This window comes from Tenrec ecaudatus, chromosome 10, assembly GCF_050624435.1.
Source record: "Tenrec ecaudatus isolate mTenEca1 chromosome 10, mTenEca1.hap1, whole genome shotgun sequence".
NCBI lineage: Eukaryota > Metazoa > Chordata > Mammalia > Afrosoricida > Tenrecidae > Tenrec > Tenrec ecaudatus.
This window is the reverse complement of record NC_134539.1, coordinates 122,677,388-122,698,404: the sequence shown is the minus strand read 5'-3', so window position 1 is coordinate 122,698,404 and position 21,017 is coordinate 122,677,388. Positions and strand designations below refer to the sequence as shown.

General features: G+C 38.1%; 1 protein-coding gene and 1 pseudogene across 1 annotated transcript in view; one reads left to right on the top strand and one right to left on the bottom strand.

The window, feature by feature from the left end:
• The window catches only part of VMP1 (vacuole membrane protein 1), a 110,519-nt gene that overhangs the window by 30,626 nt on the left and 58,876 nt on the right, over positions 1-21,017 (top strand). Inside the window, exons 6-7 of the mRNA XM_075561503.1 lie at positions 16,151-16,318; positions 19,200-19,331. Of these exons, the coding sequence (XP_075417618.1) occupies positions 16,151-16,318; positions 19,200-19,331 (300 nt within the window). The remainder of the gene's footprint in view (positions 1-16,150; positions 16,319-19,199; positions 19,332-21,017) is intronic.
• LOC142458242 (transcription factor BTF3 homolog 4-like) lies at positions 696-1,070 on the bottom strand (annotated as a pseudogene).

The following is a 21,017-nucleotide window of genomic DNA, read 5'->3' as shown; positions in this document are numbered from 1 at the left end:
ATGGTTAAAGTGCTAAAAGAAAACAGCCCTTTATAACAGGTTGTATATTCAGAATGAGTCGTGAATATAACAGAACAAAGGTTTTCAGAAAAGCACCATCAGCTTGTCACTGTAAGTGTTCAGGTGTTTTTAGGACACAGTGAAAGTGCTTCTAGATGGAAGGCTAGCGTTGCAGGAAGCAAGGAAGAGGAAAGGGTAAATATAGGAATTGTTATCATTCAGATTCACATAAAAGCTATTAAAATGATTTGGGAGACTTGAATATATAATGAATTAAAATACAAGGGTAAGGAGAAAATACTGTGATTAGAACTTCAATTCTTTTTCCTTTTTGCAAAGATTTCATTTCTACTAGGGAAGGATAAATAGAACTGTTGCCAATTTGCTCCCCACTGTACACACACACACACACACACGCATACATACACACGCACCAACAACTCCCCGCCCCAAAACAGAAAAAGCCAAGCACCCTCAGACTGCACTGATATCCGCATTTTGACCAAAATATTCAATCCTGGGAGGAAGTGTAAAATGCAAATCAAATGACCCCCAAATCCTGAGCAAGCAGCATGATTAGCATACAAAATACAGGCTTGAACTAGGAATGGGTGATGTTCTCTGTGTCTGTAAAACTTTGGAATCACACAGCTCCTAAATCTACTCCATGCCACCTTCCAAAACCAGAGAAGATTTTAGTTAGCTTCAGTCTTTGATGCCTCATCAACATTTTCTACGAGAGAATGATGATGGCAACAAATGTATAAATGTGCTTGACACAGTGGATGTATGTATGGATTGTGATAAGAATTGTACAAGCTCCCAATAATGATTTTAAAAATCATTTTCTGTGAGATCTGGAACATCATCATCTTCCTCATCAGTGTCTTTGGGCTTTGGTGTCTTGCTATCCAGCACTTGCCTTGGGAACTAACTGACTGAATATTCTGGGAAGCATTTCTGTGACTGGTTTGGCTTCTGCACGGCCAGTAACAGCAAGTGTTAGCAGAGAGGGAAGCTTGGACCTTGGGGTTGTGGGCGTGACTAACTGTTCCGCCGGCCTTAATCATGTTCACCTCTTCAACACCAGCTGTATTATTCACAGCCAGCTTTTAAAGAGAACTCTGAAGCTTTTTGTCACCAGCAGTAGCTGTTCTATGCACCACCTTCTTTCTACGAGCTGTACCCTTGCTCCCTATCGGGACCTGAGCCTGGAGCTTGGCTAACTTTTCCTCAGCATGCTGATGGTACAACTGCAGCAGGGAGGGTCCTCAGACACCAGCGCGCCGCCAGAGCAAGATGGCTGCCTTAGTGGAGACGGAGCAAGACGAGAATTTTGATTCTCTCATGCATAGACTTGTTCCAAACACAATGTGTTTAATCATGTCTATGATCAGTAGATGTCGGCAGTTAAGTTCAATAAACTTAGTCACATTAGGGTAACTTTTAAAACAAGATTTTTTTTAATTGTCATGGAGGTTAGGGAAAACAATTTGGTGGTCAAGGCTGATTTTTAAAAATTTTAAACACTAGTGATCATCTTCCTTGAAGTTTTTCAGCAAGCTATGGGAATGCTCCACAGAAAACGACAGATTTTAGAAGGATCGTGAGTTTTAAGGAAGGTTAGGAGGATGAACCAAGAGAGAGAAGACCCTCCATACCTCATACAATTGAGGAAGCCGACTGGAGTCCAGAGATGGTGGAGTTATCACTGATGTGCTGCCTGCTGATGCGGGGAGCTCAGAGAGGGATGTTCAGTTGCAGATTGGGTGGTCGTCTTGGCCTTGGCAAACTTTCAGCTTGATGGATTCTGCTGTTAAAGCTGTTAAACTCAAGGAAAAGAGGTCGGTTCAGAAGAGTGTGGTTTGTTTTTTTAAGAGGCTAAAGTGATTGCCTTTATAGATTTTCTCAAAAGATATAGGATGATCTCAGAGGCTTATTGTGAAGAACTGTTAACTCATCTACCCCGCAGTCCTGATCTTGTCCTTTTAAATATATTTTTGTTCCACAAATTATTAAGAGGAACACATTCTGAGTCCCCCAGAGGATACCAAAACGGATGTTTAATGGTATGAATCTTAAGAGTGCAGAATTCTTTGACCACAGATTAAAGAGGTAGAAATGGTGTCTTCAGAAATGTTTTGACCCAGACAGTTGATATGTTGAGAAACTGCAGCTTCACATAAGATTTTAATAACCAAGAATTTATATTGTAATCTTTAAACACTGAAAGAATACATCAGGGTCATGCTAATAAGTGGAATTGGAAGATGCAGTACTATTTTAAAAGCAAGTGGAATAAGTAGTAAATGTATTAAGTTCAATCCAAATATTTCAGTAATGATAAGTGGGCTAAAGGTACAACTGTCTAAATGGACGCAAAATAACTTTTTTATTCAGCTATTTGCTATATACAAGGTAAGACCATTGCCATCTAATAGATTCCAACATCACAGTGGTCCTGTAAGTAAAACTGCCCCACTGGGCTTCCAGTGTTCAAGGAGGGTGCCCACCACATCTTTCTCCTCTGGAGCAGCTTGTGTGTTCAAGCCACTAATCTTACTTAGCAACCACTGGTTCACCAGAACTCCTTATGTGCATGACACATACCTAAAATGTAAAGATACAGAGAGTAAAAATATGGGAAATCATATGCCATACGTATGCCAACTAAGCAAAAGCTAATGTTAATTTTTCAGACAAAGTAGATGAGGCAAGAGATGTGCATTAATGTGGTGTATTCTTCATCATAAAAGGTTTAATTTACCTAGAAAACATAACAGATCTTTACTCATACTTTCAATATGTAGATAGATCCATTGTTTAAAAGTTTATGTAAGTTGGGAGGGGAAAAATGAGGAGCTGATACCAAGGGCTCAAGTAGAAAGCAAAATGTTTTGAAAATGATGATGGCAAAAAATGTACAAATGTGCTTGACACAATGGATGTATGTGTGGATTGTTAAAAGAGTTGTACGATCCCCCAATAAAATGATTAAAAACAAAAGCGTAAGCAAGCTTTCTAAGCTGGAACTGTGTAGAGCACTCTTCTCTTGGATGTTGCTAGGGCCTGTCCTGTTGGGTTCACCTGTAGCCGCCTTGTTATGTTGCGCCCATTGTTGGCAACTGTTTTGTCAATCCATCTCACTGAGGATCTTTTTTCTGATCCTCTCTCTACTTCATCAAGCATGATATCCTTCTCCAGACAGGGACTTGCTCCTCCTGATAATATGTTCAAAGCACATGAAGATCTTGCCATGCTTATTCCTAAGGAGTATTCTGACTGCAGTTCTTCCGAAGGCAGATCGTTTGTTCTGGCAGTTCCTGGTGTATTGAATATTCTTTCACCAACACCATGAATCACAGGCATCAGCTCTTCTTCAATCTTCTTCATTTCCCAGCTTCTGCATACATGATTGAAAATACCATGACTTTGGTTAATCAACAGTCTGCAAAATGCAACCTTTATTTTTAATGCTTTACAAAGGCCTTTTGCAGATTTATCCATTTGCAGTATGTTGTTTGTTATCATGGCTCTTGGATATAAATTTCCAGGAATCCTTTGAGAAGTTATTTTATTCTTTACAAGCATGCATGGGGTTTCCTTTCAAAAGATCTAGTATGTAAATGACCCAAGCATCCCTGCTGGAAGTTGTGCTGGAGTAAAAGCAAAACGGTTCATACTTGCACCAAGAGAATGTGTCTTCTTTGGTGCATTTTTGTGCAGTGAGTGTTGATGAGTCTAAATTTTCACCGTAATGACTATTTTGCATAGGCCTAGAGAACACACACACAGGGCGGGGGGTGGGGTGGTATAAGGGGTGGGGCGTGGACAACAACCAGCCCTTCTCCCCCCCTGTAAAAGCAGCTTTATTGGGCAGACAGTCTCTGTTGTGACCACTCGCCTTTCTTATTGTAGCTTGAAAACACCCAGGGGATTGGGGTTGGGGGAGGATTTGCGCCTAGAAGCATTAGTGAACTTGTAAAGATTTTACATGATAGTTTGTATTTTTTATTTGTCCACTTGGCAAATAGGAATTATCATTGTTCTTCCTTTTCAAACAATATTAGGCTTAACTTGATGTTTTGGAAGGGAAAATAAACTACATAAAGGCAGAACCTTTTCTTTGACATGAGCTGTCTAATGACAGCAAGATTTAGGCCCTAAGATATTTTAACCATTGATGAATGCCCATCCGTGGGCTTTCTGAGATTGAATTGTTACCGGAACAGACAGCCTTTCTCCCGCAAAGTGGCTTGGGTGAGCAGTCTCGTTTGTAACCCACCGGACCACTAGGATTCCTGTAGATAGATACAGTTGCTCTTAAATACCTGGTTTTACAACCTTTCAGCCATTTGGGGAAATAAGAAACTGGAATCAGATCTTATAACTCAGTGAGAGAAATAGTGTATTTTGGTAGCCCCTTTATAATTATTTCCTTTTACTAGAAAAATGACTCATAATTCTATAAACAACCACATTAACAAAAACAGGAACATTGGTACTTGATGAAAAATTTATTTCAGACATGCATGGACATGATTCATCCAGTTATAACACATCAAGATGATTAAAGAGCCACTTGTAAGCCTTATGTGCTATTTATGATATTTAAAGTCTGTTCTATTTAACACTAACAAAAAAGTGAACCCATAGATTAACCAATACACATACAACATGATAAATGTAGTTTTTGACACTAGATGGAGCAGTTTACTGGAGAGAGGCTTATCGCTCTATCTCCCTTTCAAACAAGCCACTTTTTAAACAAAGAACTCCAGAAGAGGAAAAACGCCCAACTACATTTTATACTTACAATGTAGCTACAAGTAGCTACAAATGTGTAGCTATAAGTAGAAGGCTGAATGCGTTTTACAGAAAACTTTTTTCTTTGATATATTTTAACCACTGGGCTTCCTCACATTAGGGAATTAGAACATGAAGACTTTTCACGTTTTACGCAATAAGAGTTGCCTTATCTTGAAACATTTAGGAAGCAGAAAAGATTTTTAAATATTTAATCTTGTTGAAGAAAACCTTTTATTAGAAGCCGTAATATCAAGGTATTATCCCTTAGTCATTGTTTGACAAAACCATTTTAGTAGAAAAAATGCTTGGCTCTTTAACAGTTAAATGCAAATAAAGAATAAAGTTTAAGATATTTGTCCCTGTGTAAGATTTAGAGGTTTATTTATGCTTACAAGATGGGTTACTTTATCACTACAATATGTGGTGGAAATTATACATTTTTTAGAATCTGATGTCTTGATTGCTATCTTATTAAAAAGCACTCTGTGTATAGCACCCCATTTCCTTGAATTAATAAATGTTTTATAAATGACATGTTCTTTTCCTTTGATTCTAATACTTTTTGACTCTTGGCTATGCATTTCCCAAAGTCAATGTTACTTGTAAAACTTCGTGAGTGTGGATTGAAAGGAAATAGCGAAAAATATTGTAGTACTTGTTAATTGCTAAGCGGTTCAGTGATTCTTTTTTTAAATGGGTACTTTGCTGGCATTTCTGTTTGACCTTTGATTATTGCTTCATTGCTCACCTGTCTGCCCTCTGTGAGGAGGAAAACGAAGGAAAGAAGCCAGAGGTCGTGTTCTCCATAGGCATACTGACTGGGGCGATAAGCATTCAGTGACTGAGTGTTCTTTTGGGAAAGGTCAGCAGACCCATCTCAGAAAAAGGTCTGTTTGCTTTTTGTTTGATGAGAACATGACCAGCACTTTTCCCAGCTTTTCCCTAAAGAATGACTCATGTATTAACTCTTATAAGCATCACCACATCAAAAGATGAACCAAGGTTTCCTGGATATAGAGTTGAGGTTTAACCAAGCAACAAGTATGTACAGAGGGGCTACCTAAAGTCACTGTTTATTCATCTGTGATTAAATGAAAGCTAAGAAGATTCAGTGTAGCTTACATCTGTTCTGCTGGACACACTTTTAAAACATTTATATTTTACTTTCTAAAAATAACTCCATAAATATATATTTTACTTTCTAAAAATAACTCCATAAATATGTGCTCCATTTCTCCTGAAAACTTAAAACAACCTTATAAGATATTTGCCCCGGGTAAGACTCAGGTTTACAAATGCTTAAAAGTCTGGGATTATTTCATTGCTAAATAAACAGTAGAAATTGCACATTTTGTGTGAAACACATCTTTAATTGTAATAAAAATGGCGTCAAGAGAGTACCTTAGAATTTGCGGCATGAACTAATTCTATACAGCTTACATTTCCTTGTTTTGGTTAGAGTTTTATTATATTTAAATTTTTTACTGTGTAAATTCATATCTTCCCATGAGACCTATGTAAGGGCAGATGTTATTAGGTTTTTTATCATATGAAAGGATGAAATAGAAGTTAAATCTGGTTCTAACCACCTAATAAGTTATTGATATAGTCAGAAAACTAAAAACTCCATTTATGCCCAGAATAGTGCTTTTTCACATACAGAAATATATCTTAGAGAGACATGCCAGAGACTGAATTTCTGTACTTTTTGCAATGATACAAATGCTAGTCATACTTTGTAGTGCCCATGATAGCAATAGCTTTTTGCTCTATTCTTTTAGAGTTATTTACTGCAGATTGTAATTTTAGATCAGTTGTTTTCCAAGTCTGAAGAGAGAAGCAGCGATTAAAAAAAATTGAGAAGTAGAATTTGTGTATTTGCACAGGGTTTCTAAAGTTCCCAAAAGTTTAGCTAAAATAAAGTGAAGTTTTTTTGCAAGTCAGACAACCATTTAGTCATCTTCTTTCATTTGTTTATCACCCAGATATTCTTAATGAATCACATTCCAGACTAACCACTGACTCCCTTTTGTTCCTTAGTGAAGGAGTATGGCAAACAAATGGTTTCCCAGTGAATCAGCAGAGGATTCCTGATTTTATTACCTTTGCCCTAAACTTTCCAGACAGAACTAATTGGAAATTTTGCCTTTGGGATCTGATTTAACTTTTGTGTATAGATGACAGATTTGGTTATGAATTGACATTACAGATGTTGTGCAAACAACTCCAGTCTTTAGGACTATTTTGTCAGTTCTGACAGACCCTCATGGAGTAGAAGAATGTCTGTCTGTCTCTTTGTCTACGCCTCTTCCTTACAAACACGTAGGTACACACCACACTTTTAATCATTTTATTGGGGGCTCATACAACTCTTATGACAATACATACATACATACATTGTATGTCAAGTACATTTGTACATTTGTTGTCCTCATCATTCTCAATACATTTACTTTCTACTTGAGCTCTTGGTATCAGCTCCTCATTTTTCCCCTCCCCATCACCTCCCTCCCTCATGAGCCCTTGATAAATTATAAATTATTATTTTGTCATATCTTACACTGTCCAACGTCTCTCTTCACCCACTTTCTGCTGTCCGGCGCCCAGGGAGGAGGTTATATGCAGATCTTTGTTATCTCTTTCTACTCACCTTCCCTCCACCCTCCCAGTATTGCCCCTATCGCCACTGGTCCTGAAGGGATCATCTGTCGGGGATTCCCTGTGTTTCCAGTTCCTATCTGTACCAGTGTGCATCCTCTGGTCTAGTCAGATTGGTAAGGTAGAATTGGGATCATGACAGTGGAGGGCGGGGGGGAAGCATTTAAAAACTACATGAAAGTTGTGTGTTTCATCATTGCTACACTGCACCCTGACTGACTTGTCTCCTCCCCGTGACTCTTCTGTAAGGGGATACCCAGTTTCCTACAGATGGGTTTTGGGTCCCCAATCTGCACTCCCCCTCATTCACAATGATATGATTTTTTTGTTCTTTGATGCCTGATACCAATCCCTTTGACACCCCATGACCACATAGGCTAGTGTGCTTCTTCCATGTGGGCTTTGTTGCTTCCGAGCTAGGTGGCTGCTTGTTTACCTTCAAGCCTTTAAGACCCCAGATGCTATATCTTTTATTAGCCAAACACCATCAGCTTTCTTCACCACATTTGCTTATGCACCTGCTTTGTCTTCAGTGATCATGTCAGGAAGGTGAGCATCATGGAATGCCAGTTTAATAGAACAAAGTGTTCTTGCAGTGAGGGAGTATTTGAGTGGAGGCCCAATGTCCATCTGCTGCCTTAATACTAAACCTATACATATATGCACATAGATCTATTTCCCCATCATCATATAGAAGTATGTTTACATATATATATGCCTGTATTTAGATCTCTACAAATGCCCTTTGCCTCCTAGTTCTTTCCTCTATTTACCTCCTATTTGCCTCCTAGTTCTTTCTCTTTTACTTTCCTCTTGTCTCACTTTCATGCTCAGCCTTCATTTGGGTTTCAGTAATTCCTCTCAGTTACATTGCCCTTGATCAAGCCCTAGCAGGCTTCTTATGCCCTGCTCACCACTCATTTTGGATCACTTGCTGTCCCCTTGTCCCTGAGTTTGTTAACACCACTTCCTTTCCTCCACATCCTCCTCTCCCATCCCCCATCTCCCCCACCCACTAAACCATCAGTCCCATTGTTTTCTCCTCCAGATTGTTTATCCAGCCTATCTTATCTAGATAGACCTGCAGAGATAATAATATGCATAAAAACAAGACAGAGCAAAACAAAACAACAACAAACTAATGGAAAAAAAGTATAAATAGTTCAAGGTCTATTTGTTGACCTTTAGGAGTGTTTTCCAGTCAAGTGTGATGGAGTACCACGCCCAGGTCCCAAAGTCTATTTTTGGTATTTCCCAGGGACTTCATTGCTCTGCTTCCTTTGCTGTTATGTTGCACATCTTTAGTGTTTTGCTTCGGTTTGGTAGGGTCTGATCGGGTGCAGTTCCCACCCTGTGTCTCCAGTGTTGTCTCCTGTAGGGCTATGGGCCAGTGAGAGATGTCGCGTCTCGGGAATGGACCCAGCATATGGTCCTCTTTGTGCATTGGCTGCTCTGAGCAGGCATATCGTTCTCAAGGCTTCTCTTCCTCCCCCTTCATTTATTCCTGTGTGCTCTGATCAGACCTGTCCCTCTCCCTGAGTTGCAGCTTCAGTGTTGTCCTCTGAAGTACATTCTTTGGGCACACCACACTTTTTTGTTCCAAATAGGATATCATATGCTTCATCTTGTTTGATAAAGAGGCTTGACTAAGTTGGCTTTATACTGAACTAATAGAACCATTTAAGGTTTTTAGTTTTTGAAACATATCCCTGGAAAAAGGGACCCTACAATAAACCCAACTGGATCCTATCCGTCCTCCTTGGGTTTATGTTAGTGCTACAGATGTGCACTGATTGAAACTTTGCTTCATACCAAATTAGGGATATTGTTGTGTGGTATAAGTTCAAGAAGGACATTTTCAGGATAAGTCGTATATGTGTGCATTTAATTAGAGCTGTTGCTGCTGGTGGTTAGGTATTAGACCTCTAACTACCAGGTCAGTGATTCAAATTTGCCAGTCACTCCTCGGGAAAAAGTGACGTTTTCTGCATCAGTAAAGATTTACAGCCTCGGAAACACTATAAAAGGTCAAGATGAGTCAGAATCAAGGATCAGTAGATTGTTTGGGGTTTTTCCCCCCACTGGTCTATAAAGGACGCCTGGTATCACAGTGGTTAAAGTACTCACCTGTTAACCGAAAGATCAGCAGATTGAATTCTACCACTTGCTCTGCACGACATGTGACTGATTCCATTAAAAAGTACAACCTTAGAAACTTGATAAGACTGTTCTGCTCTGTCTCATGGGGTTGTTATGAGTCGGAATTGACAAGACAGCAGTGGGTTAATAGAACTTACTATGTTTTTGTGCAAGTAACATGTACATTATACAGTGTTTCATACTGTACAGCCCCTGCATGTTATTTTCATGGGTGCGCTCTGTAGGTAGTTTTTACATGATGTGGCTTCAATTTCCTTTTTCTGTCCAACGGATTTAGTGTTATCCTTCTTGGTGCCTGTTGATATGGTGTTTTGGTTCCCAGCAGACTCACCAACCTGCCCTCAAGTGTCTAAAGAAGCCCCTCTCCCAGCAGGATTCTTTCTCCACAAACTACCCTCCCGTGCAGGGAGAAATCATCTCTTCCCCACAACAGCCCTTCCTAGAGTGACCATCTTCAGCCCGAGAGGTAGACAGTCTTTGCACCAGAGGCCCCTTGGGTTGGTAAGAGTGGTGCATCACTGCTCATGCATTCCACTCAACTGCCTCTCTGTGTTTGCGTCTCCTGCTCCATGGACTGTGGTGAATGCATGAGAACTATGGATGCAGAGGGGTTGCTTGCCCCTGGTGTGGAAGAAATAGTTCTGTCTGGCCACTTGGGGACCCTCTAGGTCCAGGGCATCGAGTACCTGAATCTTCACCATTCCATCTCCCTTCATGTGGCATGGACATTGGCTGTGGCAGCTCTCACCTCTCTCCAGTATGATAAACGTTGACACTGATTGACTACAAGGAATTAGTTTGCTGTCAGTCCCAACTTGAAATAGCCCCAGAAAAAATACACATTTTCCATTGTTTTTTTTATTTACTGGCTTCTGTCAGACTCAACCCATGACTTCTTAACCTTAGCTTATACCTTATACAGATAGGATCAAAAGTAACATTCTTGACTTTTGGTTGAGGGTGAATGGGACTAAAATTCACTTCTGGAAATGTGAAACATTAGTGGAACTTTTCAACATAATTTTGTCATTTCTGCTGGGGGGGGAGTGTGTGTGTGTGTGTGTGTGTTTTGTCATTTCTGCTGGGGGAGTGTGTGTGTGTGTGTTGTCATTTCTGCTGGGGGAGTGTGTGTGTGTGTGTTTTGTCATTTCTGCTGGGGGAGAGTGTGTGTGTGTGTGTGTGTGTCATTTCTGCTGGGGGAGTGTGTGTGTGTGTTATTTCTGCTGGGGGAGTGTGTGTGTATGTTGTCATTTCTGCTGGGGGAGCGTGTGTGTGTGTGTTGTCATTTCTGCTGGGGGAGCGTGTGTGTGTGTTGTCATTTTTGCTGGGGGAGTGTGTGTGTGTGTGTTGTCATTTCTGCTGGGGGAGTATGTGTGTGTGTGTGTGTTGTCATTTCTGCTGGGGGAGCGTGTGTGTGTTGTCATTTCTGCTGGGGGAGAGTGTGTGTGTGTGTGTTTGTGTGTTGTCATTTCTGCTGGGGGAGAGTGTGTGTGTGTATGTATTTTCTATATGGGTATGCTCTTTGCAAATATATATGTTACTTCTGAAGCTGAAGTAAAAATACTGTAGAACTGTTTTAGTTCATTTTTCAATCAATAAACATTTTTCTTTCTGAGATACTTTATTATTAATCGTTCCGTTTCATTGGGAGCTCTTATAGTACCATAATCTGTAACTGTTTTATTTAACTACAGAGAGTTTTTTAAAAGTTGAAATCTGTTTTCCACAAATACCTACATCTGCTCATAGTAGATTAGAAATCCTACACCATGATCTCAGTATGGTTTTGCTGTCACCCAGACATACTCTTGGTTGGCCAAACACTACATCTTTTATCCTGGACAAGGCAAAACTATTCCATTATCAAAACTTTGGAAAATATAATGTAATACAGGTCATGAGACCAGATATATGGAACTTTGAACTGAAGCAAAACCAGATGTATGATATGTCACAAATAGCTGACCTAATATGTTGAGTTGACATTAATTTAAATGAGTGTACTAAATTACAAAACAGAAAAGGGATACTGTCACTTTGTTGGAAGCCTGATGTTTCATCATAAGCATGTTATAAAACTTAACCTAATCGCTAAAGGAAACTTGCATTGGCAGTAATAAAGGAACTCTAAACAGCTCTGTGTGTTCTTAATGTGTGTTATCTACTGCGGAAGCTAACTAGGGAATATGTAGATCCTTCTGTGGGGGGGCGGGGGACAATCCACACTACAAACAGCTAGTTTTGCTTCCTCTGCTTACCCTCACATAAATCAAAGGTCACTGTCCTCAGGAATATTAACCTTTGAAGACCTGTTCCTTAAATACCGAAGAAGCTTGTTATATCTGCTTAAGAGGCACTCTCCATTCCTGATCTTTACCTTGTACCATACCAACAACAAAACCAAAACACAGACTCCTTGCCACGGAGTTGATCCTTGTAGCAACCCTGTAAAACAGAGCTGCTAGGACTAAGTAGAATGGTCTTTTGGGGTTTTTGAAGCTGTAAAATCTTTACAGGAGCAGAAAGCCTCATCTTTTTCCTGTGGAACTGCTGATAGGTTACAACTGCTGACCTTGTGGTTGGCTAGTAGCCCAATATATAATCCATAATGCTACTAGGCCTTATGCTTGCAGGCGTATGACATCATTTCATATGTATTGTTAGAACTTTAGGATCATGTAATCAGTTTCTTTTCTCTCATCTTGTGTTTTCATAATGTTTCTTTTCTATATGTTACAAATTTTTTTTACAGTTTTTTGCTTCAAAAACTGGGTATTTTCTTTTTTTTTTAATTTTTTTACATTTTATTAGGGACTCACACAACTCTTATCACCATCCATACATATTCATACATCAATTGTATAAAGCACATCCAATCATTCTCAAAGCATTTGCTCTCCACTTAAGCCCTTTGCATCAGGTCCTCTTTTTTTTTCCCCCTCCCTCCCCGCTCCCCCCTCAAACTGGGTATTTTCTAAAGGAATTTTAGCATGAATAGAAAAGTTATCTCTATTTTCAGTGTTCCTCACTCCTTTGTGTAGACTCAGGTTTCCCCTGCTTCATTTTTTTTTCTTCCTTCTCTACTGCAGGCTGCCTGGTGATGTCAGTTAGCTTTTATATGTCTGAAAATGTTTTTATTTCACCTTTGTTTTTTGAAAGCAATTTTCCTTGGGTAAAGAATTCCAGGTTACAGGTGTTTTTTCTCACATTGTTTTATCTTGTTGAGTTTTACATGGTGTGATTTTCAATTCTCTCTAGTTGCCTTTTAGACTTTCACTTTATCACTTATTTTCATCAATTTGATTATATGTTTGGACGTGAGTGGAGGTTACTGGATTTCTTTAATCTGTAGGTTGGTGTTTTTCCACAGATCTAGAAAATATTTGGTCATAATTTCTCAAGTGTTTTTTTCTGTCTCCTCTCTAGGGGTCCCAATTATATGTACGCTGGGTTGATTAATATTGTCCCACAGATCACACTGATTCATTTCTTCCCTTTGTTTTTCTCTTTGTATCCTTTCATTTGAATCCTGCTTCGTTTCCCTTGAACTCAAATTTCTTTCTCAACTCAGCAAGCTCACCATTCTCTGTCTGTGCTCGCCCTCTGCGCCAGGCACTGGAATGTCTCCAGTGTCTCCGGGCAAAAAGCCAGGCGCATCAAAGGATGCCTCATTTGTTTTCCTTCTCTCAACAACCAGAAAGTTCTGTGCTGCCTGTGGTACAGTGTCTGCAAAGTTGTTCCATACATTTTGTCCAGTTTTATACTCAGTTCCTTCAGGAATGAGAGGCTGGTCGTAGTTACTTAACCAAGATCCTTGGCAGAAAACCCTCTGCCCATATTTCTGAGCCATATACTAGGAACTTTGACTGCTCATGGGAAGCTCCATTTTCTTTCGGTTCTTTTTTCCCCACAAACATTTTTAAGACTCTCCTATCTATAGCTGAAGTAAGAACTTGACTCTTTTTCTTTTTGATTTGGTGACAGGCCCTTGATGATTGTTCTAGCCAGTTCGTCTTGTGTGTGTGTGTGTGCTGTAACTGTTGGTCTTTACTCTTGGGTCTTCATTTAGTGTGGCCAAACTGACATCTCAGACTTGGTACATAGTACTGGAACATATCGTTTTTAGAAAATATACTTAAAAGGTCGTTTGAATAAGTATAACTTTAAGTAAGTATAACTTTAAAGTGTTTTTTTTCGATGTTTGGGTTTTTAATGTAAAGTTACATTTATTTCACTCAAGGTGGTTGTGTTTAGGAACCACTAAGGGGTAGAATGTTGAAAATAACTTGTAAAGTATGTATTTCCTATGTGTTTAAAGTTAAAGGTACAGACTTAGGCTCCTGAGAATAAACAACGACAAGCAGTTGCATTTTAGGTGTTCATTTTGTCTAGGAAACACCCATCTGCCTCTTAAGTTTCAGGAATCATGTCCAGATATTCTTTTAGCTGTGTGAATGAACAGACCTTTTTGTGGAAAAACGTTCTCAAATCAAGTTGCTGGAGATTTCCTTGTCAAGAACCTCCTGAAGTTAGAACTGTACATCACTCTGTTCTATTGTTAATGTGTTGGAATAGTTTATCAAAATTGGTGGGTTGGAAATGTAGCCTCTTCTTTCCTATATGTCATAGAAAGCTCTTTGTTTTAGCATCTATGAAAGTTTGGTCGGGTTCGTGTCTAATTAATATCTTAAATTCTACTGCACATCAGTGTAGACTGTGCCATTTCTAATAAGAGTGAAGGTTATACTTCGTTTTTCTAATTGTGAAATCTTTTGTGCACATAGCATTTACAGAAATAATTGTAGATTTCATGATCAATCATAACTCAAAATAAAACCAGAATAATTATAAGTACACTTGTTAAGTTTTTCTGAACTTTTAAACTTCATTATTTGGATTTATACATTTTCATGAATTAAAATATACCCAGAAAGGGGAGACAAATGCTAAATGTCCATGATAAGCTTCTGGTTCAGAAATAACCTAGTTAATAATTGAATCATTGCTAAGTATAAAAATTTTTTAAATTTATTTTAACTTAAAATGTCCAGTAGATTTAGAAGAAAATGTGACTTAGTTTATGAACATTTTTCTTTTTCAGCTTACCATGGAAACAAGCTTATTTTATATTGCCTCATCTTGGTAGCAGTGAGAGTTCATGAGTGTTTTATTTTCATCATTGCATCTTATGCATTTTATACATGAACTACAATTCTTTCACAATGCAGTTTTAAAAGAATATATGGAACCTATATACTGTATTCAACTATTTACTTGTTTATGAAAAAAATGCTAGAAATTTTAATAGTAACCTCCAAAGTCAGAAACATTTACGTAATATGGCTAACAACAGAATCTAATTTGGGGAATTTTTTACTTATAAATTTATTCCATATACACATAATTTTTCTTCCTAACAACTTTTGAATATTTTATGTGGATTAATTTATTGCTTATTTGAATTAATTTCTTTAATCCTACAGTTACCTTTGGGCGTATGTCTTAATATTCTCTGGCAACGTGTTAACCCTGTCCAACTTTTAGGTTTTACACCACCTGAGAATTTTGGAAATTGGCACTTGATTTTAGTAACCACTTAATTACTTTAGAATTGTAGCATTTTAGATCTAGAAACAAGTCTAATTCCTTCATTTTTCAGCAGAATAAACTGAGATCAAGAGAGCCCAACTCATCCAAGGTTGTTTTTCTGACTCTTAATTTATTATTCTTCCAGTGGCTCCCAAAACTCCTACCTATTAGAATCCCTGAAAAAAAAAAAAAAGAATCCCTGAAAGACTTTTGTTGTAAAAATTATGGTTCCCAGCTCTACTTTTGAACTAATCTATGGTAGGTGAACCGGTAATTTACGTATTGTTGTAATTTACATATTTAACAAGCTTCCTAGTGATTCTTATGCAGATACCTTAGTATTCTGGAGTCATTCAATCCTTTTTTCCAAGAACTCTTTGAATCCCCCATATGTATTTTTGTGAGCCACTGTCTTTAACCGTGGTGGTAGTATGATTGGGCTTTGGACCACTAGCCACAGGGTCATCTGTTCAAACCCAACAGCTGCTCTCCAAGAGAGAATGGGGCAAGCTGCTCCTGTAAAGATTCACAGTGTCAGGCACCTCACTGTGAGTCAGAACAAATTCAGTAGCAGGGGGGTTTTGGTTTCTGAATACTTAAGCCTTTATCATGCATCTAAATATTAATCTATTTTATTTATATGATTAATTTGTATTATTTCAAAATAAAGATAAAGCAGCACAAAAGTGTTTGTGGAAAAACTTACTAATCCTGGTTCCATAGTTTCATCTTTGCTGTGGTAAAAGGAAAAGGGTGGAAGATGCTTACTTCACCAAGTAATGAAAAAGAGTGGTATTGTCAATGTGAGTCTAAAGGATCGTCGCCCACGGAGTTCCTTTGAATGGTGCTGAAAGGATTATTAAAATAATACGTATGCTGGCAATGCCTTTTTGTTTCTGTACTTTTCTAACCCACTTTCTTACTTGTTTCTTAGGGTCCGCATATAGCTTCAGTTACATTAGCTGCTTATGAATGTAATTCGGTTAATTTCCCGGAACCGCCCTATCCCGATCAGATTGTTTGTCCAGATGAAGCGAGCCCTGAAGGAGCTATTTCTTTGTGGAGCATCATCTCAAAAGTTAGGATTGAGGCCTGCATGTGGGTAAGATGTGCATTTTCATATTTCTCTAAAACCAATCTCACCTTCCTGATACATTTTTATATTTTTAAATGGGATTGAAACCTACCTAGTCAGTGAATGTTACCTACCTCCATGATTCATGAAGTCCTCAGGCAAAGGGAGCGTCTCCTAAGGAATGGTCCTTAGAAGGAAGGCATGACGCTTTGGGCACCACAGAAGCATGATGCCTTGACAACAGGGGAAAGGAGTATGTATGGTGGAACTATAATACTATGTAAAGTGTGGTCTGGTCACTATTTAGTAGACACTGCCATTGATTCCGTTTGGTAACCCTATAAGGCAGGACATAGCTACCCTATAGAATTTCTAAAACTAAATATTTATGGAAGCACACTGCCACATTTTGCCTCTGGAGCAGCTGGTAGGTCGAACTAAGCAAACTCCCAATGACTTGCCATGTTTCCTCCTTTTTTCCATTAATTAACACAATTTTTAAAATTCCAACAAATAGTATTCTGTTTGTTTTTATGCGCTTATATTCATGTAGCCATCATTAAGGAATAATTTTTTGTTGAAAACAACTTGCTACCATTTGAATTATTATTTTTTTAAATATTTTTATTGGGGCTCATAAGGCTCTTATCACAATCTGTACATACATCTATTGAGCAAAGCACCCTTATACATTCGTTGCACTCGTCACTCTCATAATTCACCTTCCACTTGGGTTCCTGGAATCAGCTCGGTTTCCCTTTTTTTTTTTTCCCCAACCCCCTCCCTCCCCGATCCCACCCCTGGTCCCTTGATAGTTTATAAATAATTATTATTGAATTATTTTTAATTCATCTTTTGTGTTTATTCATTTATGTGTCTGCTGAAGTACTCAGCTGCACTTAGGGAATAAAGAAAGTGTGATGTGGCTTAAAATGCTTCAGTATTGTATTTTCTGCACATACCTCACTCTCGCATATAATGTGCATAGTGTATTTAGAAAACAGATACACAAAGAGATTGCTGCTGTTTACAAAAACCATATAAAATGCGTATTATTGGTGAAAAAGTGATAAGTAAAATGAACATAAATCTTTTGCCCATAAAAGAGACAGAGGTGTGTAACACCCTTAGATGTTAACAGTTTTATTTTGTTTAGAAAGAGTTTTAAGGGAAGTGCCATACATTGAACTTGTCGACTATGAAAGACAGGAAAAATTGTCATATTTCCTGTTCTCTTTTGTAAACACTGGAAGCAAATTCATTATTCTAGTTGCGCATGTTTTATAAATTTGACCACAGTCATGATGAAAAACTATTATTGGAATAACAATATACTGGAAACAAGCTAGAAACCATAAATTTTTGTTTTTCTTAATGTTTTGTTCTTTGAACAATTATTTACATGATTGGATTAGACTGATGCCAGCAAAGGGAAACGTACAGCCCAGCTGGCTGCTCATCCTAACTCCCATCATCCGTATTGTCTCTAGTGCTCTTTTGGCCTGGCTCCATTCATGCCTTACGTTCACTTTACTGGATTATTGACTTTCTTCTCCAAATAAATTTCAACCTCCTAAAAAAATACAGACCGTTCTTTAAATGTATTACTTTCGAGGCAATCAGAATAAGATTTTGCCAAAAAAAAAAGGAAAGATTTTGCACATAGTAGATGAATGTCAATGCCAATGCATTTATTGCTCTCACAGTAGTCCAGTATAAATCTTTTCACAGAGCAGAGGGATGTTGATTAATGACTATTACTGATCAAATGTTTGCTCTTCTTGTTTCCATGGAACTCTCTTTTCTCATGTAAGGAATGTAACATATATCAGATTGTATTTAGAGAATAATTTGACATTTTCTACTAGCACACACTCTCGGGATGTGACACCATTAGTTACAGTGACTGTTACAGTTTTCCTCAGTGGGGATTAGGCATCACGTCTTCTGTCCATCGTTTGAGAGTCACCTAGAAAATAACTTGCTGTTTTCTCCTCTGGATGCTTTGACTCTTTAATTAATTTGCGATTGACACCTTTGTGTCACATCAATAAAAAAGTAAGTTTTTACTTTCTTGAATTTTATGCTGAATTCTTACTCGATACTACAGTCGGTGGCATTAAAAATAGTTACGCACAGAGTGCAGAAGTCTGGGTTTAAACACACACCTGAAGATAACCACCAGCTTCCTGTGCTGCTTTAGGGACTTCTTGAACATCACCACCATCAAGTCCATGTTTGCCATACACATTAATACTTAGACTTTTGTTTTCTAAGGGGTGGAAATAAAGAGAACTTATTTTTTATTATATAATTACCCAAGAAGGTGTCAAATATTAATTGTTCCCCTCAGTTCTTTGATGCCCTTTCTTAATGCTTTAATGATAGAAGATAAAGAAGAATTTATTTACTTCATAGCTTATATAGAGAAAAGGGAAATGAATAAATAAATAACTATGGTATCTAGGTATAAGTACAATCACTTGGTTTCATTTCAGTTCACTTAATACTGCCTTTTGAGTGTAAGGAAACTTGTCATAAGTTTGCACCTTTTGATTACTTTCACAACTATTGAAAACGGACTTAACAGGTTTTAAGGGAAGTTTAGGTTTTGAATAACATGTGGCAATTACTTTTTTTCCACTTTTATTCTTAAACATATATTGACTCATGACTAATAATGTTTTAACCTGTAACCTTACTCTCTTCTCCATTATTTTGAGGGAAACCCCAGGCAACATATTACAGATTCAGGGCCCGGATTTAAACTCAGGTCCTTCTGATAATGTGACATGCTTTCCCCTCAAAACAATGCTTTTCTTGTTATAGAAAAGTTTAGATTTGTTTTATTTCATGTAACTGAGTTGAGAGCAGAGCCTCACTTAAATATCCTGGGTTTTTCACGTAGGGTGTTGGAACAGCAATTGGAGAACTTCCTCCATATTTCATGGCAAGGGCAGCTCGCCTCTCAGGTGCTGAACCGGATGATGAAGAATATCAGGAATTTGAAGAGATGCTGGAACATGCAGAAGCTGCCCAAGTAAGAGCAGTGGGAAAAATAGAAAACTCTAGTTATCCTTACAGAGGTTATGATTAAAGTGCCATTGTCAGTCGTTAATTCTGGAGAAGAAAATGCTAAGTGAAAACAAAATGAAATTAAAATCGAGGTAGGATATTCAGAAAGGCTGAACTACAAAGGTGATAATAACCTTTGTTTTATACTGGAGAAAGAGTTGATTAAAAAGAACAATTACTACGAGGAGGTTTCAAAGTGTTCTTGGAAAAATTCAGTTATTCTTTTTTTTTAATAAATCATTTTATTGGGACTCATACAACTCTTATCACAATCCATACACACATCAATTGAGTAAAGCACCCTTATACATTCGTTGCCCTCATCATTCTCATCAGTTATTCTTTAATTTCATTTCTCCATGAACTATTTGAAACCTCATATATTAAAACATATATTGTCAGAAATCAAAGTAAATCTATGTTGCCAATGAGATTATAGGTATATGAAACATTCTTTCTTCATTATATGTTTGTAAGTGTTGCCAAGCAGAATACTGCATAAGTAGGGGGAGACAAATGGATCAGGCTCTTAATTCAAAATAAACCTATCCTTGGAGACTTGGTGGTGGGGTGGGTTAGGCACTGTTAACCACAACGTTAGTAGTTCAAACTCACCAGGTACTCTATAGACAAAGATGAGGCTGTCTATTCCTATAAAGATTTATGGCCTAGGAAACCCCTATGTAGGGTAACTATGAGTCTGAATTGACAGGCAATGGATCTGATTTCAGGTTTTTGTTGTTATTGTAGTATTGGTGGGTAAGAAAGCTTTCCTTCAAAATGAGTATCATGACTAACTTTGCAATATGTCATTTCCACTTAGGAACTTCCACGTTACATGTTTTTAGAGAGAGAGCTCCTAAAATTTGTTCTTTAACATTGATTTGTGAATGTATATATTGCCCACAAATTTTTAAAAAATCATTTTATTGGGGGCTCGTACAACTCTTATCACATTCCATACATCCATCCATTGTGTCAAGTACAGTTGTACATTTGTTTCCATCATCATTCTCAAAACATTTGTATACAGTAGCTTTTTCCTTATGCCCCTTTTGCATCGTTATGCTTACCACAGCGGACTCATGCTGTACTTGTCCTTTTGTGCTTGGCTTACTTCACTTAGCATGATTTCCTCCGGTTCTTTTTAGGGATGTGTAGCACTCCATCGTATGTCTGTACCACAGCTTTCTGTTCCTTTCCTCTGCTGATGGAAGCTTGGGTTGTTCCCAACTGCGTGAAATTGTGAACTTTGTTGCGATGAACATTGGAGCACAGATGTCTGGCCTGGTTTGTTTCTTGCCTCTTCTGGGTATATGCCCAGTAGGAGGTTTGCTGGGTCTTAGAGTAGCTCGATTTCTATCTGTTTGAGATATCGCCAAATCAGTCTCCATAGTGGCTGGACGACATACCTACAGGTCCACCAGCAGTGGACGAGAGTTCCTATCTCATCATAGTCCCTCCAACGCTAGTTGCTTTCTTTTTTTTTTTTTAATTGGGCTATCTTTGGGGGTGTTAGATGGTATCTCATTGTTATTTTAATTTGCATTTCTCTTATGGATGATGATCTGGAACATTTTCTTATATGTTTATTGGCCACTCGGATTTCTGCCCTGCTGACACTTTTTTTTTTTTTTTTGAGTTTCAGGTG